Below are 27,520 nucleotides of genomic sequence, written 5' to 3'. Positions count from 1 at the left end.
AGTCACTATCATATGCTAGAATATAGGGGCAGCAGCTTCCCCAGAGCATATGGTTTTATAGAGGTTGATTAGGTGTATGAATACAGTAAGACTTCTGTTTGGAAAGAGGAAAAGGGGGTTGAAAGCTATAGGCAACCAACAAGTCTTCATCAGGAACCATAGCTTACTCATTTAGCTATCCTAATCATCTTGTATGCTTCAAATTATATAATTATTTGCCTTTATTCTAATGACTCCTGTTATGGTTTGGGTATGTGGTGTCCCCAAAAAATTTATGTGTGAGAAAATGCAAGAATTTTCAGAGGTGAAATGATTGGGCAATGAGAGCCTTAAACTTATCAGTGCATTAATCCACTGATATGGATTAACTTGGCAATAACTGTAAACAGGTAGGTGTGACTGAAAGATGTAGGTCACTGGGGGCATGCCGTTGGGGTTTATATATTGTCTCTTATGAGCAGAGCTGGCTTTGTCTGTTTCCTGAGTTGCTTCCCTCTGCCACACCCTTCTGCCATATTCTGCCTCATTTCTGGCCCAGAGCAATGGAGTTGGCCATCTTTGAACTGAGACCTCTGAAATTTTGAGCCCAAATAAGCTTTTCCTCTTCTATATTGTTCTTGTCAGGTCTTTTGGTCACAATAACTGCAAAAACTGACTTAAATAGTTACTCTGCCTTTTTATCTCTCTTTTTAGACAAGGAAAAGACTATGTAGGTTTTTTTGTTTTGTTTTGTTTTGTTTTTTGGTTTGTTTGTCTGTTTGTTTGTTTGTTTGTTTGTACTAGGGATAGAGCCCAGGGCTCATGCATGCTTGCTAGGCAAACTCTCTTATCACTGAGCTATATCTCCAGTTCACTGTTTAGCTTCTTAAAAGGTATGGCTCAGTAGTAATGAGGTCTCAGAATGAGGTTCATTCTATTCTTTTTCATCATGATGTTTGTTTATTACATTTTAAAATTATATCCAAAAATTTTAGCTCTGGCCTGGATAGTTACAAGGTTACCTCTTAAATACAGAAGCGCTTCTGCATTCTCAGTCTTCTGGAGCATAAACTTCTGTTATTAAATGGTAAATGTAATTGTGATATGTGGGAACTATACTCTATTGTTTTTCATACTTACTAAAGACATTTGGAGAAATACGTTGACCTACAGTTCATAACTAGGAGAACAATCAGAAAATTAGAATTTTCGATAACATCAAGTGTATTAATTGTAGTAACAGGTTTGTTTAGCCAAGCAATACTTACTTTTAGATAGTGCATTTCTTCAATTGTAAGACGCATATTTTCTCACCTTTTAACACTCTGAAATCAGGAAGCATATTAAAATAAATGGTGCCCTATGATTACTGTTGGCCCTGTGGTTAATTATGGTTTTGTGTCTTCATGAACTTGGTTGTTAATCCTAGAGACATGACTGAACTGCAGGGCCCTTCACTGTTTTAGTTAACAAGCCATTGAACAGTAACCATTTAAGGAAGAAATAGGAGTTTTGAAGTATTCCAAAATCTCTTCTGTTGATATATCTGTTAAGATTAAGACAGGGTACTATCATCAAAGCTTCCAAGAATGACCATCTAAAGCTTAAAAGAAAATCTCAGAGATAATAGAGGATGGCTCTGTTTGGAAATGCTGCATTACCAAGAATCTTGAGAGCATAACTATACTGGGTAGAAAACTTGACACCTATGTCTTTGAGTAAAGGAATGATCCAGAAGAATGGAACACTGATATAAAAAATTTCTATTTTAACAATCCCTACAAGTGATTTTGATGCAGGTTATGGTTTGAGAATGACTACTCTAGGCAGAATTTCAGACAAAGAAAAAATATTGGTATTCTTATGTTCAAATCAGTTGTATGAGTATCTTAGTGTACCAGAACATACAGATTCATTAAGTTCAGGTCTGTTAAATCTGTTAGGTGTATTTAAGAGGAATGAATAAATTCTCTGTGACGTGTGTTAGATAGCTACCAGGAGTATAGGCAGAATAACAGAATAGTCCAAGAGCTGCATCTCCTTTGCTTTTGATTGATATTTGATTTTGTCTTCTCAGCATGATGTATCTCAGACATTACTCAAGGCCACACTGGACAGTGTTGTAGAAGAATGTGTCAGCTTTGTGGGAGTGGATATTAACATCTGTTCAGAAGTTTTGCTAAGGTGAGACAGAAATCTGTAACTGAAGATCATAGAATCTTGAATATAATTGGCTATCTAATCCAAACTCCAGCAGAACAAGAGACATGTGTAAAGTTGTCAAGTGTAGAAAATCTATGGATTATACATTGCTTTAGATAATCAGAGAGAAAGATGTCATTTAAGGAAAGAATTATAACAATTCACATTATCATTTTTAATATTGCGAATTTAAAGTGAAAAGCATATGGCAACCATTGAGTGCATTAGTGTCGCTAATAGAATTTAAATAAAGTTAACATGGAAAAGAAATGTTTCCCACATGAGAGTAGGTATTTTTCACTAGTTCATTCTCTTGCATGCATCGATCATAGTTGGCATCAACCAAAAGATAAAATTCTGAAATTCCAATGTCTGGTCACCATATTTTTACCCTGATTCCACATGTCACCTAACAAAATTTCCATCATACTGATTTATCTTACATACTGTCCTTTTTTTTAAAACCTGTGGTTGCAGAAGAGCTGCTTTTTCTGTTTGTAGTCTTGTATTTATTGCACAGTATGCTATTGCAGTATGAAATTCCCTGATCTGGACCTTTTTTACTGAAACTGGTACAGTGGAAAATATCCTTCACGTTTTAAGGTATTGCTTGTCTGCCATGGCTACAAACATTACATAATTCCAAATATGGAATTCCAAAATAGAACTGAGATTCTCTGTAATAATAATGTTTTAGTTGACACCAAGCAAACTATCTAATGAAATTGTTCTCATGCTTAATGTCAACATTCATGGATAAGTATCCTTCTGTGGTTCTCTTTAATGAAAACAGACAGATCCCCACCACCACCACAAAAGGATGGTACAACATAATCATAGCTATTGAAACTTCTACTGCTGTCTTTTTAAGCTAAATAGAAATAGAATTTTCTCTTGATTCAGAAATACGATGAATTTGAGAATTATTATAAAGAATTTTTTCCCTTGTATCTGTGTTGACCACTTACCAGCCTCTTTGACAGCATCTGGTTTTGTCATTATTTTTGCATTCTGTTGTCCTTATTTCCTGTTTGCCCTTTTGATTTAATACCCTTTTGTATTAACTTTTGTCATATAATATGTAATTGCAATTGATTTTATGACCAGATGTTTTATATCATTATCTTTTTAGATGAGAGCTTTTTCCCAGTTTATTCATTTTGTCTGCTTATTTATTTTTTAGGCACATTGCAGGACTCAATGCCAACAGAGCCAAAAATATTATTGAATGGCGAGAGAAAAATGGACCCTTTATCAACCGAGAACAGCTGAAGAAAGTGAAAGGGCTGGGTCCAAAATCCTTCCAACAATGTGCTGGTTTCATCAGAATTAACCAGGATTATATTCGAACATTTTGCAGGTGATTATAAAAGTGTATTTCTCATACTATTTTCTTCCTTCTCTCTTTTGATGGTTACTCAGCCTGAGACTGACATAAATTCTAGATGCCCCTTGTTTATGCCTTCATTCAGTATGTGTTGAGTGTCTGTTTTTTGCTAGGCACTGGGAATGCAGCAATTATGGAGTCAGCAAATTCCCTGTTCTCATGGAGTCATGAAGTTTGAAAAATATAACCAATTAGTAAAATAAATAGCTTCAGATAGTACATAAGTGCTATAAAAATTAAAACAGAAAGATGTGACATTGTGTTGGAGAGCAGGGCAAGTGCTTTAGATGAGTTATTTATTTAAAAGTTACTTCAGTAGAGTTTTACATGAAACAAAGGGGCCAACTGCACAAGGATCAGAGAGAAAGCAAATAGTGAATGTGCAAAATTTTAAGGTAGGACCAACTTTGGTATATTTGAGAAACAATATGAAGGCTAGCATGATTAGAGTGTAGTGTAATAGGAAGAAATGGTCTGAGATGAGGTGTCAAATATGCTTTAGCAGTGACTACTTCATGCTGATAACTCCTCCCTTAGCATTAATTATCAGTTATGTAGATTAAATTAAATTCTTACTTTCTTTTTTTCTACATTTTTATTGGTGCATCATAATTATACATAATGATGGAATTTGTGTTACATATTCATACGTGTACACACTATAACAATATAATTTGGCCAGTATCACTCCCTGGCATTCCCCCTAAATTCTTTTTTTTTTTTTTAACTTATTTATTTATTAATTATGTGGTGCTGAGGATCACACCCAGGTCCTCACATGTACTGGGCACGTGCTCTACCACTGAGCCACAACCCCAGCCCCTCCTCCTAAATTCTTACTTTCTAATCCTGGTAGCACAAAAGCAAAGAAATTAGATAAACTTCTTAGAATTTTATAATTATGAAAAAAATAGCTTTTATGTATCTGCTCCTGTGGGATTACTTAACTTATTGACATGTATTTTTTCTCTTGACAGAATTATAATAAAGGTTATATGAAAAAATAATCTTTATTCTAGAAAAGACTAAAGGGAAAGCAGCCCCACAAGATAGTAGGATATATTGTAAAGCTCAATAATAAACATACTAATGATTTAAACGTGGTTTTGATATAGAATAAATAAAACAGAATAGAGTCTGAAATCCACCAAAATGTAGTTGGAACTTAGTTTATAATAAAAGTAACAATTCAAAAATTGGGGAAAAGTTGATAAATTATTCATAAATGGCATTATGACAAATATCAAAAGTTTGATATGTGTGAAGGATGCTGTAGTCCCACTTTACTTGTTATACTCAAATTCCAAATGGATTAAATGTAAAAAGAGAAACTGTTTTAAGTACCAGAACATGGGTGAGTCTTGCAGAACAATGGTGGAAGTTCCAAGTAGATCACAAAATCCTGAAGGCAAAAATAAAATTGATGATAAAATAATTCTCTATTTGTTTTATGTTTTTGAACAGTCTATTCAAAAAGTCCAGTAGTTTTTTAAAAGAAACAAAAAGTGAAAGGTGCCTGCAATTTGTCATTTTACTCTCTTGAAAGATTTTTAGGTTTTTAAAAAATTATTTATGTCAGGTGTGAGTCTTTTTTCCATTCATCTTATTCTGTACTCACTAGGTTCTTTTGAAAACTTGGGATTTTCTTCAACTGAGAAATCATCATCACATTATTTGCATTTTTCTGTTCTCTCGTAGAATGCCAATTGCACAGACTGAATCAGTTAAGAATGTTTTGGGCTTTAACTAACAGAAAGATCTATTAACAATGGTTTAAACACATAAGTGATAGTTTCTGTGAAGTGAATGGTTGCTGTTTGTGTATATTTCTATGGCAGATAAATAAACATGCCTTTAATTAAAGTGTCTTTTCTTCTCTGCCCAACCTTTCCTCTTTTTAAAATTTGTTTTATTCTGGGTTTTAAATGACTGCCATAGTCAGCAAACTGAATCTTCAAGCCAAATTCAAGGGGTTGCTGTAAAATCTTCATTAGGAGAGGTCACAAGTGAGAAGCAAGGCAAAAAGAAGAGCAAAACTACAGTGGATATTGTACTGAAGCCAAATCCTCTGGATCGGACTTGTATTCATCCAGAATCATATGATATAGCAATGAGGTAAGTTTGAAGCCCATGTAAGAATTCTCCATGCCCGTAGTGAATTCTCTACAGCAAATGACCTTTGTTTGGGCATAATGGAAATTGAAAAATATGACTATGTTTAACATGACAACATTTTTTAGAAGTTCCGCATTGCTCAGTTATGTGGCACATTATTTTATTTCATTGAGGAATGAAACCATTATTCCTGGATCAGTGTCAAGCTAATAAACCCTGGTTCTAATGGTTAAGTGTGTGTAATGGAATTTGCATGGCACTCTCTTCTGTTTGTTTTGGAAATTAACAGGACACAATTGACTAGCACCTGGCATAATCTTATGCTTCTCTAAAGTTAAAGCACTTTTGAAAGTAAACAGCCAATTCAGAGTTCCTAAGAAATACTGTCCTAGTAAGTTATTACAGAATCTAAGAAACAATGTGTCTTTACAGTTTAACACAGAGTAATACAAGGAGGTTTTTGAATACAAGAGAAGTTTAATATAAGGCATTAAAAGAAAAAAAAACTTTTTAATAGCACATTTAATTAGCTTTAAAATTTTTTAATCAGTTCAAAACCAGTGACTTGCTGAATTATATTATAGTGAGTTAAAAAATAATGAATAATTTATTGACTTTAAAATGGATATGAAACTTGTCTTGAAATTATTTAAGTAAATTCCATTGGTTTGTTTTCTTTAAAAACTGTTTAATTTATAAGATAGAGCACATTATAGTGAATTTAGAAAATAGGGGGAAAAGTAAAAAATAATATTCTGTTAACCTCAAAACAGTGCTTTCTCCCCCCCCCAACATTTTATTATGAAAAAATGTAAACACACAAAAATGTTGAAAAAAAATCTTAAGTGAATTCCTCTATACCAACATGTAGATTTTATCATTTACATTTTATTCTACCAGTTTTTCCCCATATATATCTATCTGTTCTTCAATTGGTTTCTTATTTTTTGGATACATTGACGTTATTTTCCTGTGTGCATATATGATTACACAACCAGTGTAATTCTACATCATGTACAACCAGAAGAATGGGAAGTTATGTATAATATGTATAATATGTCAAAATATATTCTATTGTCATGTATAACTAATAAGAACAAATAAAAAATTGCAGACATCAATACACTTTCCTCTAAATTCTTCATCATGAATACAATTAACTATATATTTTTTTAAGAGAGAGAGAGAGAGAGAGAACAAGCGAGAGAGAATTTTAATATTTTTTTTTTTAGTTTTCCGCGGAAACAACATCTTTGCATGTGGTGCTGAGGATTGAACCTGGGCCGCACGCATGCCAGGCGAGTGCGCTACTGCTTGAGCCACATCCCCAGCCCAATTAACTATATTTTGATGATTCTTTACAGTATTTTTTTGAGGCAAAATTCATAGACAATTAAATTTTAACTGTACTTTAGCTGAATTTTGACATATACCTACATCTGTGTAACCCAAACCCCTATAAAGAAAGAGAATATTACTGGCATCCCCAAACGTTTTCTCTTCCCTGCCAATCCTGCTACAGCCTCCCAGAAGTAACTACTTGTTCTAATTAGTTTTTTACTTTTAGAACTTCATGTAAGCAATACCACAGTTATCTTCATGTCACCAGAAGCGGGTATGAAGAGGTCTCTCCAGAGACAGAGGAGACCTATACTTGGACCTTCTAATCTTTTGACCATGTTTAGAAAAGAGTCAGGTTTTAGGGAAGAAAGAAACAACTTTATTAGAAAATGAAAGGTGAAGATAGGCATTCTCAGAACAGAATGCAGGGAATCTTGAGACATACCCACCACCAGGGATTAAGGTTGAGTTTTTTTAGGGTACATAACAGTTGAATATGATGCAAAGGACCTGGCCTTCCCCGAGACTGCAGTCTGGTCTGGTTTGTTGGTTTCTGCTGATATCAACATCTGGTGGTTGTGTGTTCTGTTGGATGATCACATGGTAGATAGGTTGATCACACACTTGAGGGTTGTATTCTGATCAATGTTAGCCTGAAGCTTCATGTGGTTAATGGTCTTTTTCTATTGGGTTTTTGTTCCTGCTTTGATACATTCTAGAAAACTTAGAGCTGAAAAGTTATGAAGTACTTTATGGGATGTTTAGGTTCTCTTACATTTTGGTCCCTTTCTATCCTTTAGGCTTTTTTGTCTAGCTTACAAGTTGTTCACAAGCTACCCATTCATACTCTAACAGGAACATTTCTCCTTTAGAGACTCAGTTTTCTCTCTGTATCTCTAAATTTGTATCTGACTCGTTTGTGTAAAGCTTCTTACAGCATGATGTTTATGTTTAGAATTTTATCTACCTTGTAACACATACTGGCAGCTTGTTCCTTTTCATTGCTGAATAGTATTTCATTGTGAGGGCATTCTGTAGCTTATCTATTCTTCTATTTATAGATTTTAAGAGATACAGGAAAAACCAAACTGTTTCTTTTATTCTTTACGCTCAGTATGATATAGAATATTTCTGAGATCCCTGGTCATCAAAACTCAATTCTGTAGCTGATTCTACCCTCTAATTCAATTATAATACCATCTACCTAGTGGTAGTGTCAGATTCTACAAGTTTAGGGTTCTGTCCCACAAAACTGCCCCCACTTCAATTACAAATCACAAGCACAGATTGTGACTTGGGCTTTTGACTATCCTGTTCCAAATTAGGACTCCCTAATGTGCATAAGGCCCTGAGTTTGATCCCCAGTACCTCCCCCACAAAAATAAATAAATAAACAAACAAAAGAAAGAAAATATTAATTGGGGTTCCCATGACACCCTCCTTGGGTTTAGTTAATTTGCCAGTTCATAGAACTCAGGGAAAATACTTATGTTTATCCATTTATTATGGAGGATATTTCCAGGATACAAATGAACAGCCCAATGGAATGGATGCATAGGACAAGGTAGGGGATAAGGGGCATGGAAACTTGTGCTGTTCCGGGAGTACTGCCTTCCCAGTACCTGCACATGCTCAGCTGCCTGGAAAGTGATCTGAATCCAGTACTTTTGGTTTTTTGAAGAGGCATGATCAATTACATCATTGTCTATTGGTGATCGGCATGGGGCTTGAAGTTCCAATCCTCTAATCACATAGTTGGCTTTTTTGGTGAACAATCCCCATCTTGAAGCTATCTGGGGACCCCTAGCCACCAGTCATTTCATTAACATGCAAAAGACACTTTTATCCCGACATTACAAGGGTTTTAGGAGCATTCTGCTGAGAAATAGGATAAAGATGAAATATATTCCCAATATCACATGGAACTTGTCTATTTTCAGTTTGGCTTTTATGAGTAAAACTGTTATGAACATTCTTGTACCTGATGACTTTATTTCCTATCTCACTGAAAAAATTCAAACTGCCTTACTGTCCACTTGTCTGATTGTCTCCTTATCTTTATTCATTGTGTCCCATCCTTACCTAAGCTACCCTTCATTTCTTCATTCTGTTTCCATCTCCCAGGCTGCTGCTGAGAACTCTTGGCCCCAGCTATTGTTGTAATTGTGTGTCATAATCACTCCACTTCTAAAAATGAGGTAGAAAGTGGCAGGTAAATGAATAAGGTCTTTTAGCTTTATAAAATTATGTGAATGTCTAGTATTTTAATGTCTCCACTTATACCTGAAGCCCTCATTTAAGATGGACTTAAATGAGGGCTACAGACTTACTGCTGCAACCTCACCATTCCTTACTCCCTGAGAACTAAGCATAGCAACCACTTTTTGTCTTACTTTTCCCTAGAACTTCTAGTCCACCTCACCTCCTTTTCATTGCCAAATTTCTCAGAAGAACTACTTGCCTCTAATTCTTACTGCCTGCTTTCTCCCAGTCCTTTACAGATTGGTTTTCATCCTTGCCCAGGTTTTGAAATTACTCTCTCAATCAGTGACCTCTCAATTGTCAAAACCAGTGAACTCTTTCATCCTTAAACAACTTAACCTTGCTGCCATATTTGACACCATCAACTTACTGGGAGGCTATTACGGGGAGTTGATTTTCATTCTGAGTGAACTCAGAAATCATAGCTGGGTTTAGAGCTAAAGAGCCTGATGTACATGTTAAAAGGACCCTATTGTTTGCTGTGTTAGCAATAGAAGATAGGAGGCAGTGGGAAAAGGAGGGAGATCGGTTATACTAATTGCAGCAATCCAAGTGAATGATGATGATGATTGACATTCAGATGATAGCAAAAGTCGTGAGAAGTGCATATGTTCTCTGTACATTTTGAAAGTAAATTCAATAATATTTGCTGACAGATTGGGTGAAGATTATGAAAGACAGTAGCTGATTATGAATGAAAAAAATAAGATGTAGAAAATGAAGTAGAAGTTTACTATATTGGAAGGGGAGAGGGAAAGGAAGAAGTTAAAGAACTAAATAGTGATCACTCCCTTGGTAATCTCTTTCAGTTTCATGGTTGCAGAAGTATCAAAGAATATGACTTCTAAATTTCTATATTTAAACCAAATCATTTTTCCAAACTTCATATTGTATATATAGCTACCTACTTAGCACCTCAAATCTAACATGTCTAAAACTTAACCTTAGGTCTTTCCTCTGAATCTTACTCCAACTACAGTTTTCTTCATCTCAGATAATTTCATTCATCCCTTCAGCTTATTATACCAACAATTCTGAAGTCATTCTTAACCTTGTGATGTCTTTCTGAGTTCTTTCTTGAGTGATGTTTGTATTTCATGAAGGGCCCTAGAAGTGAGGACAGTCTGACTGGGATTTCTATCATCTCATTGATTGCCAGAGTTGATTTAACTGATCTGGCTGGCTAAGTGGGTGTCCTTCCCCCACTCACCACTCCATGTGTGTCCCTCCCAAAGTTGTGTACTTAGTCAAAGAGGACAAACTTCCCTGATAGAGGAGGACCATGCTTCTGTCAAGGGGTATACGGATGGCAGCTAGAACCTCCACTAAGCTCATAACTAATTATTGATGTCTATTATAGTACCTGGTAGTATAAGTTTTTTTTTGTTTTTGTTTTTGTTTTGTTATATTAAGGATTGAACCCAGAACTGCTATACCATTGAGCTGCATTCTCAGTCCTTTAAATTTTTTTTTCTTGGAGACATGGTCTCAAGAAGCCCAGGCTAGTCTTAAACTTGCAATCCTCCTGCTTCAGCCTTCCAAGTTGCTATTACAGCATGTGCCACTGTGCCTATCTCTGCGAGTTTAAGTTTTATTCTTCCTATTTTGGTAGACTCTTGAAGGTCATAAATGGCCTGTGTTCATTTTTATGTTATTTAGGCACTACCACAGTGATCAACATGGTCCAAATAATTAATAAAATCATAACAACAAAATTCATACAGTAAATATTGGTACCATAAAGAATTCAGGAGTTGGGGAACACTAAACTGATCTTAGAGGTGAGGGATCTTAAAAGAAGACCCATCTTGCTTAAAATCAAGAAAAGAATAATAGGTAAAAAATTTAATTGAACAGTTTCTTTAATGTGACCCTCATTACTCCCTTTTGTCCCACTTATTCATAATCAACTTAGGTGGTCAAAAAATTATGACAGTAGAATATGATATTTAAAGCTGTAAACCTCTCCATTTGTCCTTGCCCCCATAAAGTAAATGATGCATCTGAAAATTCAGTTCCAGATTTGCTTAGGCTAGTGACAGTTAAATTTAAGTTTAGTTTATAACGGTAGACTGTAAGCTCTAAATAGGGACCATAAGAATCTGGTTTACCACTGTATTCCCAACACCTAACAAAGACCAATAGGGCAGTATTTGAAAGAATAAATGATAGAAATAGAGAATAGAAGATTTCTATATAAAAGAACATTGAGGAAAAGGAACTCAAGAACTGACACTTTAATAGAAAAAAAATGAAATATTTAGCTTTACTTCAATCTGAATATTTTTATCTATCATCTACACTGGCTGAGGTCAATGCAGTTGTACAAGCAAAACTGTTGCTAGAACATCTAGATCATTCTTTCATGGCATTGCCTTTTCCTATATTGAGGAATTACTTTCAGATTTCCCTGTGGATAGAAAGGATTTCAGAACCTCTCCAAAGTGAATCCCACTCGCCTTCATAAAGCATTGCGTCCAGTTCCCAAGCCATCCTAGATTTTATACACTGGAAAACCAGAAGACAGGCTGTGAAGGAGGATTTCTTCCTGTTATCTGTCATCATCAAGCAGTCATAGTGTGTCCACATGTGAGTGGTTTCATTATGTTGGTTACTGTAAGCCATGAATAAAATTGCTGCTATGTTATGAGTTAGAATGAGGCCCAGAATGGCCTATGTAGGGGTTCCCACACCCCACCTCCACCATGCCTCCTTTCCTTCTGTCCTGCCATTTGGGTTGATCTTGAGAACCAAGGCATGTATCCAATCTGCCCCAACTCCCCCATTTTTTTTTTTTTTTAAGTAAGGTGCCAGGAAGTCGTGCTTTGTGCTATAGATTATACTGATTTGTATGTGTCCCAGTAAGACCTGGCACTCTCCCAAAGAATCTGTTGCATTAAGAATTTCATGCACTCCAGATAGTTAAGCTTGAAAGTTGTACTCTTGAAAAATACCAGGAAATGTAATGTCAAGACTGTCACTCAGCACTCATTTTGATAAAACATTAGCTATTTTTTGTTATTTCCATGTTGGCCATTAGGGAGAAATTTTAGGACTAATTTCTAGAAGTAGTTAACAGCCTGTGTAACAGGAATATGACATTGTAGTACCATTATCACATACTAGATAAATTTTAATGTTAGTGCTAGATATTTCCCTTATTGTTGCTGATGTGCCTGTTTCTCACCCTTAGCAATCAATGCTGAAAAGTGTTTATGTGTGTGTGGGGGGGGCGGGCGGTGCATGTGTATGTGCTAGAGATTGAATTTAGGAGTACTTTGCCAATAAGCTACATTTTGTTTTGAGACAACAGGATTAACTAAATTGCTAAAATTGACCTCACTTTTGATCCTCCTGCCTCAGACTCAATGGGATTATCAGCATGTGGCCTGAAAAAAGTATATTTTGAGAGAATAAAGAACCATGAATTTAAAATTTAGGTCTGGAACAGGAATGATCTTATCAACTTGACAAAATCTTTATTTACAGAGGGAATAAGCTTCTGTTTTAAAAACAATCTAAGCAATATTTATCTTTAATTTACTAAAAACTTGTGTAAGATTTTTAAGAGCAAAAGAAGAATCAACACAATTGATACACAAGAATTCCCTGATCAGATCAGTGGCTAGATGGACCCTAACTGGTGCCCTGGGTTATAAGTAGTTGGGACTGGGGGGGCGGGGGGGGGGGGAAGACCTGCCTTGCTGGTCCCTACTATGGAGCTAAAATAAGTCAAGCCAGATAATGACCAATGGCCAATACTGAAGACCCTGAGTAGGCGCTTTCCAGTCTCTGGCACTTTCTCATTTCTGTTCAAGGATTTAGCCTCACTTTTGAAATTGCCTTCAGAGGTTTTATGGCCTTCAGTCTTCTTTCCAAGTAAGGAAAGAAGTTTTCTAACTAGTAAACAACTATAAAACAGAGAGTTTAAATTGCTTTTGGGTTTAAAAAAACAAACAAAAAAACACACACAATTAAAAAAAGCAACAAGAGTAGACCTATGCCAATCACACATGTGATTTCATAGTTTCAACTGTGAGCAATCAGAAGCCCCAGACCTTGTCAATTGTGATTCTTCCGAGGGGTATGTCCCTGAGTTCACCTCCCACTCCTCACATATCTAAAATTCACCACAGCTTTGTTCTGCAGTGGCATGCCACCTAACTCCTATAGTCTGAAAACATGTTCTTTATGGAAGACTAGCCTGAAAAGAAATCCAACTGCAAGTTCTGTGACATAAATGACAACTAGATAAACGGACCTAAGAGTTTATTTGCATATTTGAAAGATCTTGAATTTTTCTAGATTTGTCTCAGAATAATTGACAGTATTTTAGACATGAAAATTTAGGGAGAATCATTGCTGGATTTTGACAAGCAGTTTACTTGGCATTTCTATCAATTCATTATCCTGCATTCATTTCTAATAGAACTATCATTAGGAAATATTAGATTGGGGCTGGGGTTGTGGCTCAGTGGTAGAGCGCTTGACTAGCATACATGAGGTACTGGGTTCAATCCTCAGCACCACATAAAAATAAAAAATTAAGATATTGTGTCCACCTAAAACTAAGAAATAAATATAATAAAAATATTAGATTGCCTTTTCAGAAAAATAAGAATCATAAAGGAGATTTCAGTAATTTCACATTGATTACATGTAGGAACAATATTTTGAATATATCTGGTTAAATAGAATATGTGATTAAAATTTTTAAAAAAGAATTATAAAGGAGAGGCTAAATCTAAAAGTCAAAGATGTTAAATGGACAGAGTCCTAATTTTTTGTTTAGTGATTTTTTTTATTAATAGTTAAAACTTAAATAGCATACTTTAGCTCCCAGGAAGTAAATTCATATTTTCAAAAGTGCCCTCACAAAAGAGAAAAGTGATAAAAGAGAATCCATCCACTTTAGAGTTAGATGATTAGGCTCTCAGGTTCTTAGGAATTGTTTATCCTTTCTGATGTCTTACACAATGTTCAACATACCATCCACACAAAGTTTCTGACAAAGCTAGTAGAAGGGATTATGGGTATGAAGTTCAAGGACCTGAGACTGTGGACATGGCTTTGCCCTAGCTCAATCTGGAGGCACTGCAGTGGTCAGACGGTCTGATATAGCTATTTGACCTGGCAATGTTATTTAACCTCCCTGTGCCTCAGTATTCTTGTCTGTTAAATGGTGATAATAATACACCTTTCTCATAGAATTACATGAGTTAATGTAGGTGGAATCCTTAGCTCTTGGGACAAGTAGGTTAGTATAGTTGCTGCAGTTAAGGCTGATCCCTTGGATGTGATTGAGAAGGTGCGGTCAAGCTGAGCCATAAAAGAAAACATGGGGGATATCACAACAGTTTGACTCGGAGGAAGTTTATTGTTTTGTCATGTGATCTAGATGTAATTTGGAGCATTTAGCATTGTTAATTTATATTCCTACTGGCTCTTGGGACTGGAGAACATGCTGGTTTTTCTCCTGTGTATATGGAGCAACTTGTTAGTACCCACTGAGGGAGGAGAGGGAACTACCAGCCACCTACAATAAACCCTGAGCTTGCTTCAGGCTTATATTTTCAAAGCATGTGTCTTCCCTTCTCCTTGTCTTCTCTTCAACTTTAGGCCACTAAGTCTGGAGCCCAAAATTCAGGAGGGTATTGATTTGGTCTCCCATTATCTCCTCTTTCTTTGTTCCCAGGCTAGATGTGGATTTGAATCTCAGCATGTCTTTTGCTACCTCAGTAATCTACTTTGTCACCATAAGTAAGTGGCTTTGAGCTCAGTTGCCCACTCTTTAAATGGATAGCAGTGTCTCTGCCCATTCAGGGAACAGCCAAGAAGTTACTAAAATGAAGATGTTACATAATAATAAATAAGATTATTTTTTTAACAGGTTCATGTTTATAGTAGAATACTGTGTCCCAATGAAGAAAGTCCTTACCCTTAAGAGGTGGGTTTTATCCCTGTTCATGCTAGAGCTGTTTAATTTCAGCCTTTCCACCACTCCTATGTTTTTTCGAATACTACTTTTTTATTTGTCTCTTCAAATACACAGGCACTAATCCACATCATGGCTTTACAGGCAGTAAATTAAATTATATTAATTCTAAACACAGTGTTTTTGAGCTGTAGAGAGTCTGCAGCCTTTGAAACCACTAACTTAATTTTGTCCAACTCTTATTCAGTAACTCAAAAAGGGCTGAAGTGTTTTTTTTCTTTCAAATTCTGTTTAAAAATAATAATAAATTGTTCCCAGGCAGGGGCCCTGGGTGCCAAATTTTATCTAAGATCTAAATCTTCTGTCTGCATTGAAAATTCTCCAAAGTAAGGAGGTGGAAGTGCTAATGACAATGTGATGTATAACTTTTACCTTAGCTACAACTTGTGGTCTCAGTGTGTGACTTTGCGCTGGTCCCTTAGTTTCTCTGAGGTTTGCTTCCTTTTTCTGCAAATCTACAGCTACAGTAAATTTTTGAGAGAATTAAGTGAAATCATCTTTATTGAGCACTTTCAAAGTATCTATTTATCCAAATAGAAAATTTTGCCTCTGAAAAAATAGATATGAGTAGAAGATTCTTTATTTCAATTATACTGTCATTATTTAAATTAGACTATAATCTCATTCATGGCAAAGATTCTGTTATGATCTTTGATGGTCTCCTCTTCATGAAATAAATATTTATTTAATAAGCTGAGTAGGCTTTTCTTTTTTGCCACAGTGGGGATTGAAACCAGGGTGCTCTACCACTGACTACATCCCCACCCCTTTTGATTTTTTTATTTTGAGACAGGATCTCACTGAGTTGCTGAGGTTCCAGAACAACTGTCTGGCACTTGTGATCCTCCTGCCTCAGCCTCCGGAGTCTCTGGGATTACAGTGTGTGCCTTCATACCCAGCCCTAGGTGTGCCTTTCCAAACTGCTTTTAGTTGACCTGAGCATTGTGTTGCATTCCTTTGAAAAGCTTTGATTTAAGCAAATCTTTAACATTTGAGGTAGGGGTGTGTATATTTAAAAACAACCAATACTCTCTGGAAAGAAGGTGATCAAACTAAGTAATACTGAGTTGTTAGGGTTTTTTGTTTTATGTTTTTCTGGTATATTTATATATATAATCTATGAAGTTTTTTTAATATGAGAAGACTGATTTTTTTTATGTCACTTGTAAATTTGTTTCTAAGGCAATTCCTAAAACAGAGTTTAGACTTTTTTTTTTTTTTTTTTTTTTTTTTTTGGTACTAGGTATTGAACTCATGGGTACTTGACCACTGAGCCACATCCCCAGCACTATTTCGTATTTTATTTAGACACAGGGACTCACTGAGTTGCTTAGTACCTCACTTTTGCTGAGGCTGGCTTTGAACCCGCAATCCTCCTGCCTCAGCCTCCCAGAGCCACTGGGATTATGGGTATATGCCACTGGGCTCCGCTAGTTTAGACATCTTTAGAGCAACAGTAGTTTTCAGTGCATGACACCTTCCTTTTTTATGTACTCATATTCATTTGACTGTATATGAATATACATTTGGTGTTTAAATTATAATTCCACAATCTATCATATATAGCAAGATATTCTGAAATAGATAATAATAATAATAGATAATTGATAATACAATTATCTTAGATATTATGGTGTAACTACATGAGTATTGTCTTCCCCTATTTCTAAAAGGAAGACCATCTGTATTAGTCAGCTTTTCACTACTGTGACTAAAAGACCTGACCAGAACAACTGTAGAGGTGGAAAAGTTTATTTGAGGGCAACAGTTTCAGAGGTCCCTGTTTAAAAACAACCAATACTCTCTGGAAAGAAGGTGATCAAACTAAGTAATACTGAGTTGTTGGAGTTTTTGAGAAACCTAGAGAAAACTGACTCCATTCTTTAAGGCTCAAGGTGAGGCAGAACAACATGGCAGAAGAGTATGGCAGAGGAAAGCAGGTCACATGATGATCAGGAAGGAGAGAGAGAGACAGATAGACAGACAGATACACTCCACTGGCCAGATACAAAATATGTACCCCAAAATGCATGCCCCCAAAGACCTACCTCCTCCAGCCATACCCTACCCACCTTCAGCTGCCACTCAGTAAATCCCATCACAGGATTAATTCACTAGTTGGATTAAGTATCTCATGACCAAATCGCTTCTCTAAACCTTGCATTGTCTCACACTTGAGCTTTTGGGGACACCTCACATCCAAACCATAATACATCCTAAATCTTAAACTTTTAGAAGATTTCTATGTAAAGACATTTTAACTGGCACTTTTTTTCCTAACAGTTAATTCCCTATAGTATGTTACTAGGGAATAAGAAGTTTAAAATGAAACAGCTTTCTAAGTATATGTTATCACACATTCAATTAATGCAACATGCAGTGAGTATCCAGTTTCTGCACAAGTGTAACAGATTCTTTAAAAAGAAGGAAACGTTTAGTACTTCAGAAGTTAAAAACAGGTAACAATATGATCTTATAAAGCAGTCTTTTGGCAGGAAAACCTGTGTTCTTTAATCCATGACAGTGTGTTTTTGTTTGGGTTTATCTGGGTTGTTTTTTTTTTGTTTTGTTTTGTTTTTTTTTTTTTTTTTTTTTTTTTTTTTTTTGCTACTCCTCAGTGCAAAGAGGTACTCCAAAGACATTCCAAATGGTAACAAGCAATAACATTAAAGGTACCCTACCCAGCCCAGGGAGCTGCACATTATTTAAAACTGTACTCTCAGATCAGTCTGTGAAAGCTTTCAGAACAAGCCCGCCACCCTCTCTGAACAGGTTACATTTTTAAACTATTTATCTGTTGATAATATGTTAATTTTGTTTAAGTCCAGTCAGCTGTACATTCTCATGAAGAGTTATTTGTGCTTACTTTCTGTTGATCAAATGCTGAGAAAAGCCATTTAGATATTATTTTCATTAGCTCTTTACTAGCTTCTGTAGTAAGGAGGTATTCTGGGGGCCTCTTCTTAACTGTACTCTCCTTGAATTTACAACTCCTTGTGGGTTTTACACCAACATAGATTTTTAAGGCTTCTGGCCCAGCTCAGTGTCTTGGTTTAACAAGGAGGTTAGAAGTTTGAAAAGATTCTTTGATGATTAAAGTACAATTCACATTGCTGTCGCTTTGATTTGACCACTAGAGCAGCAGATGTGGTAAAGCTGGCCCTCTCTCTCTAAGCTCAACTCCATCCATGCTGCCCCTCACTCACCAGTGGGAATTTAGCTCTCCTGTAGATAAGGTCAGAGGAGGAGCGATTTTTCTCCTTTGCCTCATTTGAACTTATATTCAGTCTTTCATGTTAACAACAATAGATTTGAAAATATATGTATTTTTAGAATAACAAAGTAATGCTGGACTTCTCATTCATGTTTCCCTATTCAATCTATAATCAGAGTTTTTAAAGTCCAGACTTTTTTCTTAAAGTGTAAGCTCTCTTTAAAAAAAAAAACAAAAACACACTACATTTCTCACTGTTTTACAAATTGGAACTTGTTCCTATTCATTTCCAAAATGATGGTGTTCTTGCCATTAATTTTTTTGCTTATTGATGAAATTATGTTAAAATTGAGTAAGATTAATGGATAAAAACAAACAAGTACGAAGGCGTCTGAGAATGTAAGGTATGGGTAAACAGCTAGAAGTTCTCTGCCAGATAGCATGGTTCCTGGTGGAAGTATGGGTCGTGTGTGCATTGCCCATGAAGCACATGCTAATACGAAATTGTTTTTAGTGCTTGTGTTGCATCACCAGGTTTTTCGGTGCTCTGTAGGTATCATGTTGCTTTCATGTAATGAACCTGAGTCCCCAGCGCCTAAATCTCCATGCTGGAAATGATTACATAAAACTGAACAGCTATGTCTGAAGTCTCATGAATTCTGAGAATTTCTTCTTCTTTGGGGGGGAAAAAAAAATATATATATATATATATATATAGACTGTTCTTATTCTTTGAGAAGAAAAGCCTTGCATTTGTAACAAGTCTCTGTTGGACACATCACTGATTTTAAGTTGTATAGCTTTGAGTGATTTAGTTATGTAGCTTTCTGTTTGAAAAATAAGCATTATCTCTGTTCCAAGGTCTGTATTTTAACTTTGTGCAGATGTGTGCTAAAAGAACATGATGTGCTTATTTGTTGCATTTATGCTACTTTCTTACTTTAAGTAAGATGGATGAAATTACATATTAAATAAAAACAGCAGCTCTAGCAGCAGTCCTTAGTAAGCTGAAAAAGCCTTCCAGAGACAGTGGAGAAAATGAAACTATGACTTTAATAACTCATTAACTTTGGAGAGAATTTGTCTATTTAAAAGCTTGTATATGAAAAGTTCTTTGTGGGATTTACTCAATATTAACTGTCTGGTGTTTAAAAGTAATCTTCCATTAAATCATGTTGGTAAAATATTATCCGTAATATTGTGTTTTCTATCTTAACCAAATACAACACGTTAATTTTTTTATGTGCTTTCAGTTATACAGACAGATAACCTGTATGTGGAATGAAACTCCAGTTAGTAGGAATAGCTACATGGCCCTGGGCAAGTTATTTAACCTCCCTGAACCTTAATTTTTCTTTTCTGTATGATAGTATACAGGATTATTGTCCTTTTAGGATTATTACCCTGATTAAATGAGAATACCCAGCTAGCATAATGCTATGCACCTACTGATCAGCACATGTTCTCTTACATTCTGTGTTCCAAGCTTCTTAAAGTCATTTTAATTTAGTATTTTTGAGCTAGGAAATACTTGTATTGAGTATTATTTCTCAATTCTAAAGTGAAAATTTGGAATATGTAGAATAATTTTTTTTTAGGCTCTGTAAGAATCATATGTCTATTTAATGGCTACTAAGCAGAAAGCACTGCTTCCTACCATATGCATCTGAATATATTTGAAAGCCAGTAAGAAGAGGTCAATCCTAGTGCTACTCCCAGTTCATTTTATAGTCCCTCTCCCCTTTGGTTTACTGTTTTTCTCTTTGTGTAACCTTCTTCTTTAAGAAAGTTTTCAAAGTAAAAAAGCACTCAACTTAGCTCTGTAGTCATTTAAAAATAGAGTTGATCAATGTGAAGCATTAGCTAGGGGCACAACCTGGTACTTTTTTTTTTATTGATTTCAGTTACTAGTGCCCTCAGGCTTGTGTGTGTAAGAATGAAAATGGTATGTGAAATAGGCACCCAGGTTAAACAGACCAATTTTCTTCTTAGATCTGCAATCACTATAGGTAGAATCTTTATATGGAAGTGACTTTGGTAGCAATTAGTTCCTCTCTTACACACAGATACACAATCTAAAGACTCCAAGTGGCCTGCTGAGTGTGTATTTTTGTTATTGAGGCCAAGATGTACAGTGGTTTGGGAACTTTTTACTGTTTAGTTACTTCTATTAATTGTAAAATGCCATTCAAGGTTATAGATTTACAGCCCATGAATAACAGATGGTTATAAGCCAGAATCTTGAGGATTTGAAAGATGTCCTGCTTAAGTAGCCAGTTGCAGACCAATAAAGCCAAGACAGTGAATACCAGGGAATCCTGCTCAGCAGGGTATGAATTATTTAGAAACTTGTGTAAGGAAGTTGGCTGTGGGCAGAGGTTGTCATGTGTCATCTGCCCTGTCAGTCAGACCTCCAACAGCTGTGCCCTGTCACCAGACCCTATGTGCTACTGCCCATCCGTCAGCACTGATACCGGCTGCCTCTGCCTTCTGGGGGGAAGCTGTAGACTTACAAACTGGCTTCTAGTTTGGATAGAAGCTCATTTCCAAAGAAGGACATTAAGTCTCCTTATCTTTTATTAAACCATTTACTAAAATATATTCTCAAAAGATTAGCTGGATACTGAAGAATATGGAGATATTTATTTTATTTTTACACACATACACAAAGGCCATTAGAAATGTAGGAGGGCGGCTCATTTGAACTCAAAGGGACACCCTAGTTAAATCAGAGATAGAGGAGCTTTCTCCACCAGATACCAGATTATCATTACCAGAGTACTGCTGAAGAGGCACTTTCTGGTTGAACACAACAATGCAAAATAAAAACGTGGAATTATATATCCATTCCTTTTGTGATGACATAGCAGCCTGCCAAATGGGATACATCCCAGTCCTGACTGTAGACAAACTTCCAACAGTTTTCCTTTCCCTTCTTGTATTCAAGAGATGTCCTTAGAGGAAAGGATTTGAGGGCATTAGTATCACTGTCTGTCTGATTACTGTGTTGACGTTTTTAAAGTGCCATTAATCATAGGAAATGGAACTTAATGAAGTAGAAAAATACCCAGCCAAGGAATGTCAGAAAGTAAGCTACAGCCCAATATTCACATGAAATTGAAGGAAAATACATCTTAACCCTTTACTTGACTTGTCTTTTTCTGTTACTCATTTCTGAACTTCAAAGCTAAGTAGTTGAGAGGCAGCTGTACAAGCAAGGGAAATAACAAGCATAGCAACATTTCAGCTCTGTTTATTTGGCAAATGTTGTAGCTATTTCATGCATAAAATATATAAAGATAATATTCATCTTTAGATTATACAATTGAGGTCTTAAACTTGATTCCATTTTGGAAGTAAATTACTTTTTGTTTCAGATATTCCCCCACTTTTGCTGTGTGTGTGTGTGTGTGTGTGTGTGTGAGAGAGAGAGAGAGAGAGAGAGAGAGAGAGAGAGAGAGAACCCAGGGCCTCATATGTGCTAAGCATATGCTCTACCTTTAAACCCTTTCCCCAGCTCCCCTTCCATATTTCATCTGTTGAATTTGAATATTGCATGTTCTTGATATAATTTAGTTAATACGAGACTTGATGGAATTGGGGATTCTTTAGGCCTAAAAGTGGGCTGCAAGGTGATGCTCCCATCACAGCTACATAAAAGTAAAAAGCAATGATACCACCCATTAATAGAACAAATCATTTGTCAGAAGCTGGCAATGCTTGATGCATATTTTGTTGGATAATACCAAAGTATTACCAATTAATGGTTTGCTTATTAGCTCATGTAAATTCAAATGTTATCCTAACAGAAATTTCAGGAAACAACCTTATTTAGAAAATGTATATGACCCTAGTCTACAATGAGCATTACTGTAAAATGTTCTGGTGCTGACTCTGAGCAGGTGCTTCATTTAAAAAAAGTATAAGAACCTCAATCACCTTCATTCCCTGCCCCTGTCTTCCTCCACTCAGGATAGATCACCTCTTATATAGCATGGTATTCATAGTAGATTCTCAATAAAGAATGATTGATTGATGTATGGTGATGTGTAGATCTGAGATGGCAATTTATAAATCTGAAATGAATGAATTTTAAGAAAATCTGTGTAAGGATAGTGAGAAAGAAGTAATATTATTGATAAATTTGGGGCTTTTCTTTCTACTGAAGGTTTTTATCATTCATTGGAGGGACACTGTGTGAAATTGGAAAGCCTGAAATGCAACAAAAAATAAATTCATCCCTTGAAAAGGAAGGAATAGAGAAAACTGCTGAAAGATTGCAAACAACAGTACACACTTTACGGGTCATCATAGATGGTCTTAGCCAGCCTGAAAGCTTTGACTTTCGAACAGGTGAGTTGAACTTGAATTATAACACCTGGGCCTTGTGTATCTTATGTTGTCTCTTTTGACCCCCATAACAGCTCTATGCCATGAGTAAAACAGATTCTTTCATTCTATATATGAGAAAATTGAACTTAGTAATCATCCTTCAAAGTTCTTATACTTAGTTTAGAGCCAAAGCTGAAAACCATGTCTCCAGACTCCTTGCCCACTGTTCATTTGTTACATCACTGGACTAGATGCATTGTATATGTCCTGCTTATGCATGAAGGCACACATTTTTTGTCATTCTTCTTGTACACTGTTTTTATATCCTAGAAGACAGAAGTGCAAGGTAAGTCATTCTATTCACAAACTAAAAAGTGAATCTTCATCCTAAATTACAGCCTTCCAAGTTTCTGGATTCAGTGTCAATGAGCACATTGAACAAATAAGATGATATCTCTCTGTTGATTTTACTTCTAATTAAAAGTGCTCTCAGCTTTCAGCACAGGTAGGGGGTGAGGGAAGTATAATAGCCATAGTTGTTGAGAGCAATGACCGGTGAAAAAGAATTAAGGTATTAAATGACCTACTTCCTAAGGAAGTTTGACTAGGAACCCCTGAGATTTAAATGAATCTTCACACTTGTCTCTTAACTAGTTTTGATGATGCCATATTTAGTGCTTGGCTCTTTTCAGTCTGGATTAGGCAGTGTAAGATAGTTGGACATGCTTCCTTGAAAAAATTTAAGGAAATTTCAAAACACATCCAGCAAGTTCATTCATTGTACTATTCCCTAGTGTTCTGTAGGTCCTAAATTAAAAAAAAAAAAAAAAAAAAAAAAAGAATAAATAAAACACCCAGTTAGACCGTGGCAAAAATGTGGGCATAGACCCCTCCAGGTTGTTCTTCTCACAAAATAACTGTTTCAACAAACATATCCATCTCCATTTGGAAGCCTGATTCTTTGTGTGTGAATGTCATGGATATGTCCAGCAGAAATACTACATAGAGCAGTGGTTCTCAAACAGGGTGGGGGTTTGGAGTGGCAGGCCTATGCCATGGCTGTGGATGGTTGTTAAATGTGCTTTAGCTACAGGTATCCTATATCAGGATATCCCTGTCCATTTTTGTTTTTCTGTTATGGTGTTGATCGCACCATCATCCCACTTATGTGGTGAACTTAGAGAAAAGATCAGCACTCAAATTATGTCGTCCACTTAGCCAACCAAGATAAGTAGAGATTCTTACCTGAGATGCCCTTTGTTCAGCAGAAACATAGATGAACCTGGACTTTGGACTGAGCTTTCCAGTTACTAGAGTGTTTATCAGTATGTTAAGTGACATTTCAAGTATGTGTCTTTAAGCAACAAAAGTCACAATTTTCACTATGTCTGAGAACTGTCATTTTGCTACATCCCCAAGGTGAAGGGAAAATAGTCACGCTTTTTGAGAAGGTAGATAATATTTTGGGTGTTTCCACATAGTAGTATTTATGTTACATTTCTTTTCTCCATTTTCTCAAAAGTATTTCCTTTCTTAATGCTGATTCATTTTTTTCCTTATATTCATCCTGTCTTCTGTTTTCTCAGTGACATAATCGATTCCATTTTTATTAACACTCTGGTTGCAAGTTAGTTTCCATAGTGGGATTCATCAGGAGCAGTCTGGTGACAGTGGCCTGAATACACAGCCTTGGCTATTAAAGTGTTAAATTTTACAGGGTATATGGAGGATTTTCTGATTTCTCAGTGGCCCAGACTGTCTTCAGGAACATGTTAAGTAGTTTCTGACTCTGATTTTCCATGCAGAATTAAACTAAGCAGCTGATGAGAACCCCTTGGGGAATCTGCAGCAGCTGGACTGCTGTAAGAAAAAAGTGGGGGGGGGGGGGGAAGAGTTTCCAAGCATAAAAACAATGCCTTATAGGGCCTCAGAGACCATCCTACCTCTGGCCTTGATCAGCCACTTAGTTTTACTTTGCTTTGACATAGTCCCTGCCCAGTGTAACATTACATTACAGTAGGCTTCTTGCTTTAGGAATCCATTGCTTCAGCATCAGGTGAAATTCTACAGAATCAATTCTAATTTTAGCATATTCTCTCTCTTTCTCTCTCTCTTTTTTTTTAAATGAGGAAAAATGAGATTTAGGGTTTAAAGGGGGCTTTTGTTTTGTTTTACAGGAAAAAGCTTAATTTTTAAAAGATCCTGGTTTTAGTGTGGTTGGACTGGGGGAGGGGAACAAAGAGGTGACCAGTTGTTAATACAAATGTAAAGGATAGCTCTAACAAGTAATCAGGATAAAGCCAACAGCTGTGGAGGAAAAGGAAATGGACTGGGTGGAGGGGAAAATGAGGTCTTAGTAAAAGGAGATCCAAGCATAGAATGTGTTCTTTGTTATTAGAGTCAACACTCAGTAATCCTAGGAAAGGGGGCCAAGAAGAGCATGGATAAATGGAGGCCACAGATAATTCACAGGTCCATTTAAACTGTTAGTTCTCACTATCTCCCTCATAAAACCTGAGTTGTTGTTTTTTTATTTTAACTAGAGCCATAATGATTCCTTGGCATGCTTTATGTCCACCTCTTAGGGGACAGTAAGTACTAGTGAACAGAGAAATGTATGCTTGGATAAGCAAGGAATGAGGGGGCTGTAGGCACTTGAAACAGAGATCTAATGTCTTCATCTTCGTATCTCTAGTGTCCAGCAGAATGCCTGGCCAGGAGGTAATAATAGGAGTTAATATATGTTTGATGAATTGAATTTGAAAGAAGAAAAAGACGGTTGGGTTCTAGATGGTTTGGGTACCTGACCAAGACATCCAGAATCATAATTCATAAATTTTGTATAATCAAGAATCCATAAATATATTTGAAATGGACAAGAATTGATTCCTGAGTTCCAGTTTTGCAGGAAAAAATTAGAAGACAGAACATTTGAATTTCATCCACCTTTAACCAAAAGTTAATGTCTTTTCTGCCACTTTTATACAGCTTAAGGATTCAGGCACTGAAAACAAAATTCCCAGTCTCCAAGGATCTTACTTTCTCAGTGTTTATGATTTAAGCATGTATATTCATTAACCAAAAATAATGTGGTCATCATTTCTTACAAAGAAAAATATAGTCAAAGACTATGAGTAGTGCAAATGTTTACATTAGTGATATAGAGTTCAGGGAGAAGAAAGTAAGTAAATCTTCTCAAATTATTTCTACTCTATGACTGCTATTTCTTATAGAGTGTATTTTCTTTTTCTTATTTATTTATTCATTTATTTATTTATTTTTACATAAACTCTATTATTATTATTATTATTTGCATTACAATTCAAGCCGGGATATGTCTTCTGCTGTGTTTATGTCCTCCTTCAAAGTCTAATATTGGTCTGAGCATAGAATCAATATGTAGTTAGTGCTGATCCACTAAATTATATTGTATCTAAGAAGTATAATGCATTATTAATTACATAAATTTTTCCTCTTCCCTTACAGAGTTTGATAAACCTGATTTCAAGAGAAGTATAGTGTGCTTGGAAGATCTGCAGGTTGGAACAGTTCTTACAGGCAAAGTTGAGAATGCCACTCTGTTTGGGATTTTTGTGGATATAGGAGTGGGAAAATCAGGGTTGATCCCCATACGAAATGTAACAGAAGCAAAACTTTCTAAAACAAAAAAGAGAAGGAGTCTTGGACTGGGCCCTGGAGAAAGAGTGGAAGTCCGAGTACTGAACATTGACATCCCCCGATCTAGGATTACTCTGGATCTCATTCGGGTGTTGTGAGTGTCCCACTGAAAGCCAGACACTGATTTTTATTTCCTCATTTCTACAGATTGACAAGGATAGATCACGTGTTAGTGAGTTCTAGATAGCAGAGAAGAAAGAATCCACTTAAAATCAGAGTATTTTCTACTTTCCTTATGAATAAATAGAAAACTATCAACTAGTTAAAGAAAGCAGCTAGTAGACATCCTTACATGGTATTATGTAGTCACAGTTTTCTGACCAAAATTTTATTTTTTATTTTTTGTATTTTATTTTTTGACTCAACATTTTTTATAATAGATTATTCACTCCCACTTGCCAGCATCCCCCTCATTGGACTTATATGGGATCATCTTTTTTATTTGAATTGTACAATGCTTGTTGACACAGTAGAGTTGGCAGTATGTAATTCTTCCATTTCATAGATTTTTTTTTTTTAATCAGGCCTTTTGGACATGATTCATGATTTTGCAATAATCTTTATTTTCTCTTGCCACGCAAACCAAAAACAGATTCTGATGTGAACATCAATTGAATGGCTCAAAATATTTCTTAGAGGATATATGTATTGATCCCTACAATAAAGTTTTGTGGCTAGTGTCTTGCTTTTGCTATGTTGATTCAGTGAACGAATAGAATTCAGTCTTGGATAAAGAAGATATGGTTCATGGAAATGTACTTTTGGGAAGAGGGTGCCTCTGGAAATTTGAAGAATTATTTTATTTGAGTTAGCTTATCATAGAAGGGTAGATTCTTTCTTAACAATCAGGTTAAACTTCAATTGGAAATAAAAATGGCCCTCCATAAAGATTGTAGATCGGGTGAGAAGGGGCAAGAAAAACAACTAGACAAAGGAAGTGACTGTTACTTTCTTTTAACTAGTGGACATGGTAAGTATTAGCATGACTATTCAGGGTCAAAATGATATGAATAGA

The 27,520-nt window shown here is 35.9% G+C and overlaps 1 protein-coding gene across 2 annotated transcripts in view; it reads left to right on the top strand.

The window, feature by feature from the left end:
- Positions 1-27,185, top strand: part of Srbd1 (S1 RNA binding domain 1) — a 220,167-nt gene extending 192,982 nt beyond the window's left edge. For both annotated transcript variants that reach the window (XM_076832900.2, XM_076832899.2), the window contains exons 17-21: positions 2,057-2,163; positions 3,365-3,541; positions 5,507-5,683; positions 22,664-22,848; positions 26,314-27,185. In XM_076832900.2, coding sequence (XP_076689015.2) covers positions 2,057-2,163; positions 3,365-3,541; positions 5,507-5,683; positions 22,664-22,848; positions 26,314-26,603 — 936 coding nt within the window. In that variant the 3' untranslated portion in view covers positions 26,604-27,185. The remainder of the gene's footprint in view (positions 1-2,056; positions 2,164-3,364; positions 3,542-5,506; positions 5,684-22,663; positions 22,849-26,313) is intronic.
- The last annotated feature ends 335 nt before the right edge of the window (positions 27,186-27,520 follow it).

Source organism: Callospermophilus lateralis, chromosome 14 (assembly GCF_048772815.1).
Source record: "Callospermophilus lateralis isolate mCalLat2 chromosome 14, mCalLat2.hap1, whole genome shotgun sequence".
NCBI lineage: Eukaryota > Metazoa > Chordata > Mammalia > Rodentia > Sciuridae > Callospermophilus > Callospermophilus lateralis.
The sequence above is the reverse complement of the archived record's forward strand: the minus strand, read 5'-3'. Positions and strand labels throughout refer to the sequence as shown.